The 13169-nt window shown below is 48.4% G+C and overlaps 1 protein-coding gene across 2 annotated transcripts in view; it reads left to right on the forward strand.

The window, feature by feature from the left end:
• Positions 1–13169, forward strand: part of MAP4K1 (mitogen-activated protein kinase kinase kinase kinase 1) — a 72579-nt gene that overhangs the window by 15550 nt on the left and 43860 nt on the right. For both annotated transcript variants that reach the window (XM_083753751.1, XM_083753750.1), the window contains exons 3-7: positions 1222–1312; positions 2856–2920; positions 9940–9995; positions 11322–11369; positions 12851–12893. In XM_083753751.1, coding sequence (XP_083609877.1) covers positions 1222–1312; positions 2856–2920; positions 9940–9995; positions 11322–11369; positions 12851–12893 — 303 coding nt within the window. The remainder of the gene's footprint in view (positions 1–1221; positions 1313–2855; positions 2921–9939; positions 9996–11321; positions 11370–12850; positions 12894–13169) is intronic.

Raw genomic sequence — 13169 nt, forward strand, 5'->3', positions numbered from 1 at the left:
TAGTCCCAAAACATCTGGAGGGCCGAGCCTGGCCATCACTGACTTAGGCCAATACACCAAAGGACCAGTCCGAAAGGTTTACGCCATTATAAAGGACCCCTGACCATTAGGTCCAGTCACGGACGACTCTGGGGTTGTGGCTCTCTTCTCGCTTTATTGGCCGAGGGAGCCGGCGTACAGCTTCTGGGTCATGTGGCCAGCATGACTAAGCCGTTTCTGGCGAACCAGAGCAGCGCACGGAAATGCCGTTTACCTTCCCGCCAGAGTGGTACCTATTTATCTACTTGCACTTTGACGTGCTTTCGAACTGCTAGGTTGGCAGGAGCAGGGACTGAGCAACGGGAGCTCACTCCATCGTGGGGATTCGAACCGCCGACTTTCTGATTGGCAAGCCCTAGGCTCTGTGGTTTCACTCACAGCGCCACCCGCATCCCTTCTTACGCCATTATAGCTGGTATAATAGTTGGTATATCGTATGATGCTCCTGTTGTAAGGGGATAATTGATGATATGCGAAAAGTCAGGGTGTCTCTGGGAAATAAGGTCAGGGGAGTTTTGTTAAGGCTAAACAGCTTCTGTTGGTATATTTTTGATGATGTATCTCACAGGGCAATTCGTTCTGACAAGCTGAAAAACAATAATAAATACTACTTTCTTAATAATTTTTATTAATTTTCAATTACAATCCAATGATAGCCTCGTTATACAATACCAAATTATAATACCCATCATTCAAATACCGAATTATATAATTTAGGTGGCCTCCCCACATGCTAGAATTGCTGGTTTGATGATTTTCTTTATTTCTGCGTCCCAAAATCTTATTAATTTCAATTACATTCCGGTCACAATAATAATCCCTTATACAACAACGGCAATATGAGCAACTTCTATTCGTGCCGACACATCAAATGATTTATAGAACTACAAGTAAGGCACTCAAACTATATCCCTGTTCTTCCTGCATGTGGCAATTATTCTCTCTGTGGTGTCCTTGTAAAATGTTATATCTCTCTTTTCCCAGTTGTTGCTGTTCTCCATCATGCCTCTCTCAATAAAGACTATTGAAAGAGAAAATAAATAAAAAGGGGGGAGGGAAACAACCCTCCATTTTAAAATTTTATTTTATTTTTGCAACTGTAGGTTACCTTTTACAGAGCCTAGTTTGGCCCTAAAAGCACTTCTTGAATTTACTAAACATTTTAAATGCCCTACTTTCCAGATGATGACTGTGCCACTATCCAGCAAGAAATTCTGATGGTGAAAACCTGCAGCCATCACAACATCGTAGCATATTATGGGAGCTACATACGGTGAGAAAAACCTCTGACCTCATGGTTGGGAAAGGTCCGCCATGAGCCCCAGCCAGGCCCAGCCGATGTCATTTCGTTGCTCTAAGCATAACCTTCTTGGAGGAGGGGGCTGTCAATGGCTACTGGCCCTGATAGCACCATAGTTGCCTTTGACTGGACTTAACAGTCCAGGTGTCCCAGTTCAGAGGGGTGGCCCACCTCTGAAAACCTTTAACCAGCAGCCACAAGTGGGGAGTGTGTCGCTGCCCTAAGGTCCTCCTTGTGGACAAGGGACACAGGTGGCGCTGTGGTCTAAACCACTGAGCCTCTTGGGCTTGCTGATCTGAAGGTCGGCGGTTCAAATCCCCGTGACGGAGTGAGCTCCTGTTGCTCTGTCCCAGCTCCTGCCAACCTAGCAGTTCGAAAGCACACAAGTGCAAGTAGATAAATAGGTACCGCTGCGGCGGGAAAGTAAGCAGCGTTTCTGTGCGCTCTGGTTTCCGTCATGGTGTCCCGTTGTGCCAGAAGTGGTTTAGTCCTGCTGGCCACATGACCCGGAAAGCTGTCTGCGGACAAACGCCGGCTCCCTTGGCCTGAAAGCAAGATGAGCGCCGCAACCCCATAGTTGCCTTTGACTGGATGTAACCGTCCAGGGGTCCTTTACCTTTTTACGTACCTTGTGGACATCCCATAGAGTCATCTGGTTGGCCACTGGGAGAACAGGAAGGTGGGCGAGTGTGCTGGTCCCGGGGGGTGGTGGTTACCGTGAGGCATGGTCAAAGTCCAGTCCTGGGCCGAGGGTCTGGAGACTGTCCACCAAGGGAGAAGCGGGGTCCAAAGCAAGAAGCCGGGCGTGGACAGGAACTCTGGGAGAACAGGTCTGGGTGCTGGCAGAAACAGGTTTCCAACATCGTTGCTTCCGCAACCTGGGACTGGGCTGACTGGCCTTTATTTCCTCTGAGGCCAGGGGCGGTCCTGGCCCACAGGTGACCCGCCTCTCCTGGCCTTAAGGCGCGCACTCCTCCTGGGAGAAACCAGTTCCCTCCGCCTCTCTGCCCTGAGCCTCTGCAGCTCAGGAGAGGCTGGAGGGTTACAGGACCCAGAGGCAACCTCAGCTTCCTCTGACGGGGCTGAGAGTGGAGCACCTGCAGGCAATGGGTCCTCCATGACCCTCGGAGCCAGAGCAGATTCACCTGGTGAGGGCCCTTCAGGTTCAAGCCCCAGCCCCGGCTCAGCCGGCCCTGGAGGCGGGGACTCCTGTGCAGGCTGGGACTCCTCAGGTTCAGCTTCTGAATCAGATTCCCAGGCCATCAAAGGTAGATAGTTCTTTAGCCTGATCTAGCAGAGTTATTCTTATGCTTTTACGGTGGTACCAGGATGGTGAAAGCTCTGTGTGTGTGTGTGTGTGTGTGTGTGTGCGTGCGCGCGCGCGCGCGCTGTGGGGGAGACAGCTTCAAGATTGCTGAGGTTCAGTTGAGATGGCCCTGATCCCTATCCCAGTCCTCCCCTCTGTACCTCATTTCACACTCAATGACAAACCTTTCCATCTCTGCTTTCTCACTAGGTTCAACAAGTTGTGGATCTGCATGGAGTTCTGTGGGGGAGGCTCTCTTCAAGATGTCTACCAAGGTAACACTGATTCCCTGCCCCACCAGTGGCCAGAGGGAATTGGGCATTTAGGCCTTCCTGTTGTTGTTGCTGTTGTTGTTGTTGTTGTTGTTGCTGTTCAGTTGTTTAGTCATGTCCGACTCCTCGTGACCCCCTGGACCAGAGCACGCCAGGCACTCCTGTCTTCCACTGCCTCCTGCAGTTTGGTCAAACTCATGATGGTAGCTTCGAGAACACTGTCCCAACATCTCGTCCTCTGTCGTCCCCTTCTCCTTGTGTCCTCCATCTTTCCCAACATCAGGGTCTTTTCCAGGGAGTCTTCTCTTCTCATGAGGTGGCCAAAGTATTGGAGTCTCAGCTTCACGATCTGTCCTTCCAGTGAGCACTCAGGGCTGATTTCCTTCAGAATGGAGAGGTTTGATCTTCTTGCAGTCCATGGGACTCTCAAGAGTCTCCTTCAGCACCATAATTCAAAAGCATCAAGTCTTCAGTGATCAGCCCTCTTTATGGTCCAGCTCTCACTTCCATACATCACTACTGGGAAAACCAGAGCTTTAACTATACGGACCTTTGTTGGCAAGGTGATGTCTCTGCTTTTTAAGATGCTGTCTAGATTTGTCATTGCTTTTCTCCCAAGAAACAGGCGTCTTTTAATTTCGTGACTACTGTCACCATCTGCAGTGATCATGGAGCCTTCCTACCTGCCCACATATTAACAACATATTAACAAAAAATATTGTTATGGATGTGAGAGCAGATATTTCATAGAATTGTAGAATCTTAGCGTTGAAAGGGGCTCTAGGGTTCTCTAGTCCAATGCAGGAATCTCAGAGAAGGCATCAATGACAGATGGCCATCCAACCTCTGCTTAAAAACCTCCAAGGAAGGAGAGGCCATCACCTCTCATGGGAGTCTGTTCCACGGCCGAATGGCTCCTACTGTCAGAACGTTTCCCCAAATGTTTAGTCAGAATCTCCTTTCTTGCAACTTTTGAGCCATTGCCTCAAGTCCTATCCTCAAGAGCAGGGGAAAACAAGCATTTCCTCTAGGCCAGAAAAGGGGGACCTGTGGTTCTCCGTGCATTGTTGGACTCCAACTCCCATCAGCTTCAAACAACATGGCCAATGATAGGAGTGTTAGAATTCCTGCTCCATGATTGCAGTCATGGGATTGTTGTCGTTCACATGACGATGTATGTTTTGACTCCATAAAGTGGGAAGTGACGGAGACAGGATGTTTGTGTTACTGTGTTCCGTGAAGTGGGACTATTGTCCTTTGTTCTTTCTCTTTGTTGTCTGATGCTAGAGAGAGAGGGAGCCATGTTGCAGTGCTCCATGCGTGTTTATATGTAAATAAAGTAGATTAGCCAAAATGCTGAGTTGCTGCGGTCTGTTACGCAAGCTGCAAAGACTCTGCTGATACCTAAGTGTGCCGATGTCTGGTGGCATCGGTCGCTGTGATGTTCGGGCTGAAGAAAGCTTTTGAAGCTTCTGAATGATTGACCAGGAGGGAGAGAACATGCCAGTCGGGCATGTGTCTCTGCCAGGGTCCTACTCAAGTGTAGGACGAGCTCCTGACAGGGAGTTGTAGTCCAACAACACCAGAAGGGCCACAATTTCCGCCTTCCTTGCTAGTTGTTCTACAACTAGTTTAAGTTGTGTCCTCTGAATGGCTGCATTTTTATATGGCTATTCTATTTTATACTTTCTGGGGAAAAATAGGCAAATAGAAACACAGCCACCCTTCAAAATTTGCGCTTTTCCGAAATTTGCAGGGCAGCTCTCCAACCATAGATGTGTACAAGAACACATAGGGTAAAATGTGCACAACATACATTTGCTGCTGGAAATAACATATAAAAATGCAATATATTAGGGGAAACCACTTTGCAAAGAAGCATGTGTATACTAGGAAAATTTGCACTAAATTGCTGTTGAATTTTCACAAATACTTGCAAAGAAAATTGCAAACTGATGTGGAAATGTGAAGAACTGCATTTAAGGTTGGAAAAAATGAGACACGGAAAGAAGTTGAAACTGACAGACTCCATCATCCCTAGTGCCATGGACTGGCTGGAGTCAGAGGAGTGGTACCAGCTGGGAAGCCCCCAAGGGAAGAAGGCTCAGGGCCAGGGGATTGGTGTTGGGGCAACGATGAGGGAGAAGACTGGGAGGAGGAGGTGTTGGAAGCAGAAGAGGCAACAGGAATTAGTGAGCCGGGAGAGTCTGTGGCAGAGAGCAGTGCAGAATCAGAGGCAGGAGAGGAGGGGGGGGCCAAGAAGCAGAGATGAGGCAGGCTGGTGAGGAAGCCAGGGAGTCTCCCCCTCCTTCTGCAGCTAGATCCCTGGTCTCTCAGGACCAGAAGAGGCGTGAAGAGGGTGGAGCAAAGGCTGGCAAGACAAAGGAGCCTCAAATTGCTTGGGAAGGAACAAGGGGAGGAGACTTAGTGAACTTCATTCCCCATAACTGCTTCATCAGGGCAAGATCTTGTGGGAAGGGTTGCTGTGCTCACTAGGCCTGAACTGTTTGTTTCTTTGAATAACTTGCTCCTGACGCCTAGTGACACAGCAGAAGGACCCAGGTTCAGACCCAGCCTCTCTGGGCAGGGCTGGGAAATATCTGTGTCTTTAACCCCTGAAGTAGGGATGGGAGGATCTGTCCATTTAGGCTTTCTTCATTTCCCATTTTCTTAAATTCATTTCTCTAGATTCCCGTCACAATTTGCGAATTATTATTTTAATCCTCATGAAAATTCACCAGCATTTGGGTGCAAACAACTCCTATGTATGCAGTTTTGACTTTACACGTTTTTGCAAGCACTTTCCCCTCATATAATGCATTTTTGTGTGTGTTATCTTCACGGACGTGTTGATTTTTATGTACACCTTCCTCCAATATTTGCATTTTGGCTGTCTGGCTTGGAAAATTCAAGTAAGTGCAAATTTCAGTGTATGGTTGTATTTCGGTAAACATACTGATTCCGAAAGTATGAATAAGGAATAGATCCTCCCTTGAAATGCAAACTTTTAAACCCCTGCTCTTGACAGCCATTGCAAGTCAGTGCGGAAGACTGAATTCACACAAGGCAGGTTCCCATTTTCTGAGCAGATCACTAAACATTTGCATTCGAAAGCAGCTGCAGGAGGTAGCTGAGGGGGCTGCAGAGAGGTCCCGTCACTGATCTCCCACATCTTGTCTCTTTTGACCCTGTGGAACTCTTGACAATACTGCCAGGACAAAAACAGCGGCCCTGTTAGGTTAAGTACTGCCCCCCGCCAACCACAGCCCTCCCATTTCTGTATTCTTGCATGCACGCCCTCCTTGTGAGGGGAGATGGGGCAGGCAGGGAGTAAGACTTGATACCAAGCCGCCTCCGTCCTGAACTGCAGAAGTGAAACTGAGTGTGGTCAATTCACTCTCTGGACCGTTTGAAACGGCACCTGTCTCTAAGGAAGAATGGGCACCCTTCTACCCCCCCCCGATTCTGCTTATATTGCTTTGAATCCTTGAGTCTGCTTCCGTTACTCACAAGGAGGGGCAAGATGCTATGGCTGTGCGCAAACCACACACATAAAGCACCCAAACACACAATAATATTGGCAACTGTCTGTTCAAGGCGCTGGGAATTGGAGTTCTGGGAGGCGGTAAAGCACAGCTCCCAGGATTCCTTTTGCTTTTTGGAGTGGGTGGGAATGCACTTTAAATGTATGGTATGTATAATAAACCACAGAGCCTAGGACTTGCCGATCAGAAGGTTGGCGGTATGAATCCCCGCGATGGGGTGAGCTTCCGTTGCTCAGTCCCTGCTCCTGCCAACCTAGCAGTTCGAAAGCCTAAGTTCAAGTAGATAAATAGGTCCCGCTCCTGCGGGAAGGTAAACGGCGTTTCCGTGCGCAGCTCTGGTTCACCATAAGCTGCTTAGTCATGCTGGCCACATGACCCGGAAGCTGTACACTGGCTCCCTCCGCCAATAAAGCGAGATGAGCGCTGCAACCCCAGAGTCGGCCACGACTGGACCTAATGGTCAGGGGTCCCTTTACCTTTACCTAGGTATAATAATAATAATAATAATAATAATAATAATAATAATAATAATATTTATTTGTACCCCACCCATCTGGCTGGGTTTCCCCAGCCACTCTGGGCGGCTTCCAACAAAGATTAAAAATACATTAAAATGTCACACATTAAAAACTTCCCTGACCAGGGCTGCCTTCAGATGTCTTCGAAATGTCAGGTAGTTGTTTATCTCTTTGACATCTGGTGGGAGGGCGTTCCACAGGGTGGGCGCCACTACCGAGAAGGCCCTCTGCCTGGTTCCCTGTAACTTGGCTTCTCGCAGTGAGAGAACCACCAGAAGGCCCTCAGTGCTGCACCTCAGCGTCTGGGCAGAACAATGGGGGTGGAGACGCTCCTTCAGGTATACTGGGCCTTTGAGGCCGTTTAGGGCTTTAAAGGTCAACACCAGCACTTTGAATTGTGCTCGGAAACGTACTGGGAGTGTATGTATACAACTCAATATTCCCTGCTCACCTGCTCTCCCTGCCCCTCTAATACAGCTTCTGATACGTTACCCAGGCATTGCCTTAAGGACTAGAGACTTAAATGTTTGTTTTAAAAGGAAGGCTTAGGCTGAAAGTCCTCACAACCCACTAAGGGATTTAATAACGCAATAAAATTCGAAACAGTAACAGTTAATTGCACATTTATTCAGAATCCAATTAGAAGCATTCAGTTTAATTGATCCAACAAAATTAAAGAACGCCGTGCAGCAATACCAGATAGTCCTTTTTACATCTCTATTGCCCTCCTGCTGCCCTCTTGCCTCTTAGCGCCCCCCGGGGGGGGGAAATACCACCCACTTTGTGAACCTCTAGTTTAACTCTTAGGCGTTTTCTTGTATTCTCCCTAATATGTGTTGTGGTGGGTGGGTTTGGTCCTTGGCAATTTGAGATGTTTGCCTCCCTTCCCCCACACTTTGCATTTTAGCCCAGTAGGCCCAGCACAATCATAGCAGCACATTAGACAATCAAAAGTCGACCACAGCGCTTCCAATTCTCAAGAGCTGTCACCTCTTGACTTCCTCTCCCCCTCGCAAGTGTCCTCCTGGGTTGCTGGCGGAGAGATCAAAAGATTATATTGACTGAGGCTCCTCACTGCGGGGCTCTCGGCTCTGCCCATGAGCAGATAAGCCAGCTCTGTGCATCTTCTGCAAAGGGGGCAGGCGGCAGCCCTGACCCCAAGGCATCCAGATTTCGGCACCCTGGGCAGTTGCTTTGTGCACCTCTGGGACTGGGCCGGGCTTTGCAGCAAAAGTGGTGCAGGGATCTGAAGAAAGAAAGAAATGGGTTTCCGCACACTGGTGGCACCTCAAACAAACAAACAAACAAACAAAGGGTTGGGCAACAGAAGAGGCAAAGTGAATTTTACAGAGGGGGTGTTTCCCCCCCTGCATGTTAAATGTCTGATAGCTAAATAATGGTATAGATAGCATTAATGTTCCCAGCATAAATTCCTCTGGGAGAGCTGCAGCTCAGTGGTAGATCATTTGCTCTGCTTCATCATCATCATCATCATCATCATCATATTATTATTATTTATACCCCACCCAACTGGCTGGGTTTCCCCAGGCACTCTGGGCAGCTCCCAACCGAATATTAAAAACACAGTACAGCATTAATGTTATGTACTGAGTTGAAAAGGATCCAAAAGGCAGCAGTCTGATTGGTCCTAGAACAATAGGATTCAGAATGCAGCAGTCTGATTGGTCCTAGAACAATAGGGTCCACAATGCAGCAGTCTGGTTGGTCCACAGGAGCCACCCAATCCAGCTCCAGGTGGAAGTGAATCCGCAACCTGATTGGCCTACAGGAGAATCCCAAAAGTAGCCAATCACGTGGGGCCCATTGTGTGAATAATGTATATAAAGCAGACATTCTGGGGGAACTTCCATTCCTCCTCACCACTATGAGCTCAATAAAGAGCATGAAATCCACTCTCGACTCAGAGTATATTTCAATTAAACCTTAAAAACTTCCCTAAACAGGGCTGCCTTCAGATATCTTTTAAAAGTAAGATAGTTGCAATAATATGTGAGGAAAAATAATCAAGGATAAACTAACAGGATATGAATTTGCTGAACTAATCTTTAAATGGAATACAAAAAAGGGAGGCGTGAGGAAGTCAGGAAAATAAGTTATTCAAAGATGAGAAATTAAAAAAGAAGGTTTTTTGTTTTTTGTTTTTTCTTGTTCTATGTTAAATGTTTGCATTTTTGTGTTTTTGTGTTTTTGTATTTTTTGGGTGTTTCTTTTTATTTATTTATTGTCTTATAACCTTTTTACTGTTAAAATGTAATAAAATATTATTATAAAAAAATAAAATAAAAGTAAGATAGTTGCTTATTTCCTTGACATGCAGAACATCCCAGGTTTAATCCTTGGCAAGATCTCCAGAGGAAGTGACTCCCTGTGTAAAATCACGGAGAGTCACTGCTGCTCAAATGTAGACACAATTATAATTGTATATTTATTTATACCCCACCTTTTCCCCCTGACAGGACTCAAGGTGGCTTACCGATAAAAAGACGACTGAGCTACTTGCACCAGTATAACACAGCTCCCAACATTCCTGTATTTTCTCATATTGGTTCGATTCTGACTTTCAGCCAGGCGTGTTTAGCATTGCAGCATTATCTTAATTTCCGGTTCGTGATTCAATTGTGATTTTGTGCGTGTGAAGAAACTCCTTTCCTTCGAGTAACCACGGGGGTCTAGCAATGAGGGGCGCCCGCCCCATTCCCTCCAACGCCGCCTGCGACCCCAGCTGTGCTTATTATCGCCTTTGCTCATTGCTCTGATCTTCTCCTGCCCTGAACTTTGAAGACAGGGGAAATGCCAGAGGAGACATGCCAGGGATTGGCAAAGCATCTCAATGACCGCGGAGCCTCCTCTGGTCGTTCAGAATGTCAACAGCTCTATGGTTTCGGTCCTCCACTTCGGGATTAAAGATGGCCCTCACCATCTCCCCTTCCTTTTGCAGTCACCGGGCCCCTGACAGAGCCGCAGATTGCCTACGTGTGCCGAGAAACACTGCAAGTGAGTATGAACGTATGGGTGGGTCTTAGGCCACACCCCCTTGGCAGCCATATTGTGGCTGGTGCCCACGGCACTTTGTCCCCCGCTTGCTTTTAAGCAGTATCACACCACTTTAAACTGCCTCAATGCCTTCTTCCCTCAGTGACTCCTGAGTGGTTTAACAGTCAGGGAACGCTTGGGAACTGTGCCTCCATAGGGAGAATGAGAGTCTCCTAATCAATCTTAGCTGTTTCACCAGTGTTTAATAAATAATAATATTTTTTTTATTTATATCCCGCCCTCCCCAGCCGAAGCCGGGCTCAGAGCGGCTAACAACAGTAAAGTAATACAGCCTTCTAAACTCAGTTCATTCTAAAATCAGTTCAAAATTAAATTAATGGCAACCATTGGGCTAGAGTTCTGTGAGGATTGCCAAAGGAAAGGGTCAGGCTGTGCCTTGACCCAGTGGCGTAGCGTGGGTTGTCAGCACCCGTGGCAAGGCAAGTAATTTGCGCCCCCTAACCCGTGGATTTGCGCCCCCTAACCCTAACCCCCAGATGTTGCGCTCGGTGCGGCCGGCCCCCCCTGCACCCCCACGCTACGCCACTGCCTTGACCAAAGGCCTGGTGGAACAGCTCTGTCTTGCAGGCGCTGTGGAAAGATGTCAAGTCCTGGAGGGTCCTAGTCTCTTGTGACAGAGTGTTCCACCAGATCGGGGCCACAGCCGAAAAAGCCCTGGCTCTGGTTGAGGCCAGCCTAACCTCCCTGTAGCCCGGGACCTCCAAGGTGTTTATGTCTGAAGACCGTAAGGTCCTCCGTGGGACATACCAGGAGAGGCGGTCCCGTAGGTACGAGGGTCCTAGGCTGTAAAGGGCTGGTTAAAACCAACACCTTAAACCTGATCCTGTACTCCACCGGGAGCCAGTGCAGCTGGTATAGCACCGGGTGAATGTGATCCTGCGGCGAGGACCCCGTAAGGAGTCTCGCCACGGCATTCTGCACAAGCTGGAGTTTCTGGGTCAGTCTCAAGGGCAGCCCCACGGAGTTACAATAATCAAGTCTGGAGGTGACCGTCGCGTGGATCACAGTGGCTAGGTCAGGGCGAGAGAGGTAAGAGTGCTATGGTGCTGCTTTGAATGTATGGTGCAGATAGGGCCTTTCTGAAAAACCCAGGAGTGTTGACTGGTCCGAATAGGTTGGCAAACCATGGTGTACTGTGTGCTTCAGAAACTATGGACAGCTTGGAGGGGCCCCTGAGAGTCGCCTGGTTCATGGGTCAAAGTTTTATTGCCCCTGTCAATAAGGGTGGCTGGTTCCGTAATGTGGGTCTTTAATTTCACCCTCTAGGGTCTGACGTATCTTCATAACCAGGGGAAGATCCATAGAGACATCAAGGTAATAACAGATTAAAACTTGGGGCAGGGCCTAGGCAAAGCAAAACACTTATTTGTGCAGTCCTCATGGGGCAAGATTCTTAGCTACTGCAGCTTTTGTTTTTGTTACTCCTTGCCGGGAAATATGTCAGGCAGCGAAGGCTGCTTTGAACACAGAAAGGGCGCCGTTTCCCTCCTGAAAGTGAAACGGACTGTAAGCAAGGTCTGTGAGTGTGGCCCTGTGTTTACATTATTTGCATTCTCGAAGCATGTGAACGTTAACTGCAAAATGAACCCCACCGTGACGGAACGTGGATAAAGTCAGATTTTTAAAAGCAGAAACAGTGGCGGCTGGTAGTCGTGGCAGGTCTCTGGCAGTGATGTCAGAGAGGCTCTCGGGAGAGGCAGAAAGGCCCCTGGCTGTCATTGGCCGGGCTGCTGTGACGCTGCAGAGGGGGCGGTCGGAAGGTCCTAAGGCAGGCATGGCCAAACTCGGCCCTCCAGATGTTTTGGGACTACAACTCCCATCATCCCTAGCTAACAGGACCAGCGGTCAGGGATGATGGGAATTGTAGTCCCAAAACATCTGGAGGGCCGAGCCTGGCCATCACTGACTTAGGCCAATACACCAAAGGACCAGTCCGAAAGGTTTACGCCATTATAAAGGACCCCTGACCATTAGGTCCAGTCTAAAACAGCTGGAGGGCCAAGTTTGGCCGTGTCTGTCCTAAGGGAACAAGGGGACAGGATCTAGGGAAAGAAGGGAGAGGACATGAAGGGGGTTTGACAAGTAGAACAGAGTGACATGAAGAGGAAGTAGCTCAGAGGAACAATGAGAAACGCTGATATAGGAAGGAAAACCAGGTCATAAAATGTGCACCTGGTTGTTAGGGAAATAAAAAACTTAACATGTGGGGAATGCCTACCCTTAAAGTGTGGGGAAGAGCACTGCGTGGAACCCCACTTCAACTGACTGCCTCTAAAGGCAGTGTGGTGCAGTGGTTAGTGTCAGGCTAGGACCTGGAACCTGGGAGCTGAGGCTCCAATACTTTGGCCACCTCATGAGAAGAGAAGACTCCCTGGAAAAGCCCCTGATGTTGGGAAAGATGGAGGGCACAAGGAGAAGGGGAAGACAGAGGACGAGATGGTTGGACAGTGTTCTCGAAGCTCCCAGCATGAGTTTGACCAAACTGCGGGAGGCAGTGGAAGACAGGAGTGCCTGGCGAGCTCTGGTCCAGGGGGTCACGAAGAGTCGGACATGACTAAAAGACTCAACAACAACAGGACCTGGGAGAGACCTGAGTTCAAGTCACCCCACTCGGCTATGAAGCTCAGTGGGTGACCTTGGGCTGCGTCACTTACTCTCAGCTCAACCTACCTCACAGGGTTCTTGTGGGGCTGAAATGAGAAGGGGGAACCTTTTACCCCCACCTTAAGCTCCTTGGCTGAAAAAGGTGGTATATCAATAAATTATTTCCCCCCCCCTGTCGCTTCACATTTCAGGGAGCCAATGTTCTCCTCAACGACCACGGGGAAGTCAAACTGGGTATGTCTCACCATGTGTTTTAAGATTACCAGATCTGCCCCAGGGTCAAATCTAAATTTGCCAGGGTTGTGTGTTAAAGGGGATGGGAATTGTAGGTCTGCGAGGGGTAAACTATACTTCCCAAGATTCCTGGGGTGCTTTGAATGTACTATAACAATATGAAAATAAAGGGGTCGCATCTCCAACACTGTTCCAACTCGGAGTAGACCCGCTGAAATTAATTGCCACGACTCAGGTCCAGACATTGCAGTGGGTTTACTCTGAGTAAAATTTAGT

This window comes from Podarcis gaigeae, assembly GCF_964106915.1.
Source record: "Podarcis gaigeae genome assembly, chromosome: 8".
In the NCBI taxonomy this organism is placed as follows: domain Eukaryota; kingdom Metazoa; phylum Chordata; class Lepidosauria; order Squamata; family Lacertidae; genus Podarcis; species Podarcis gaigeae.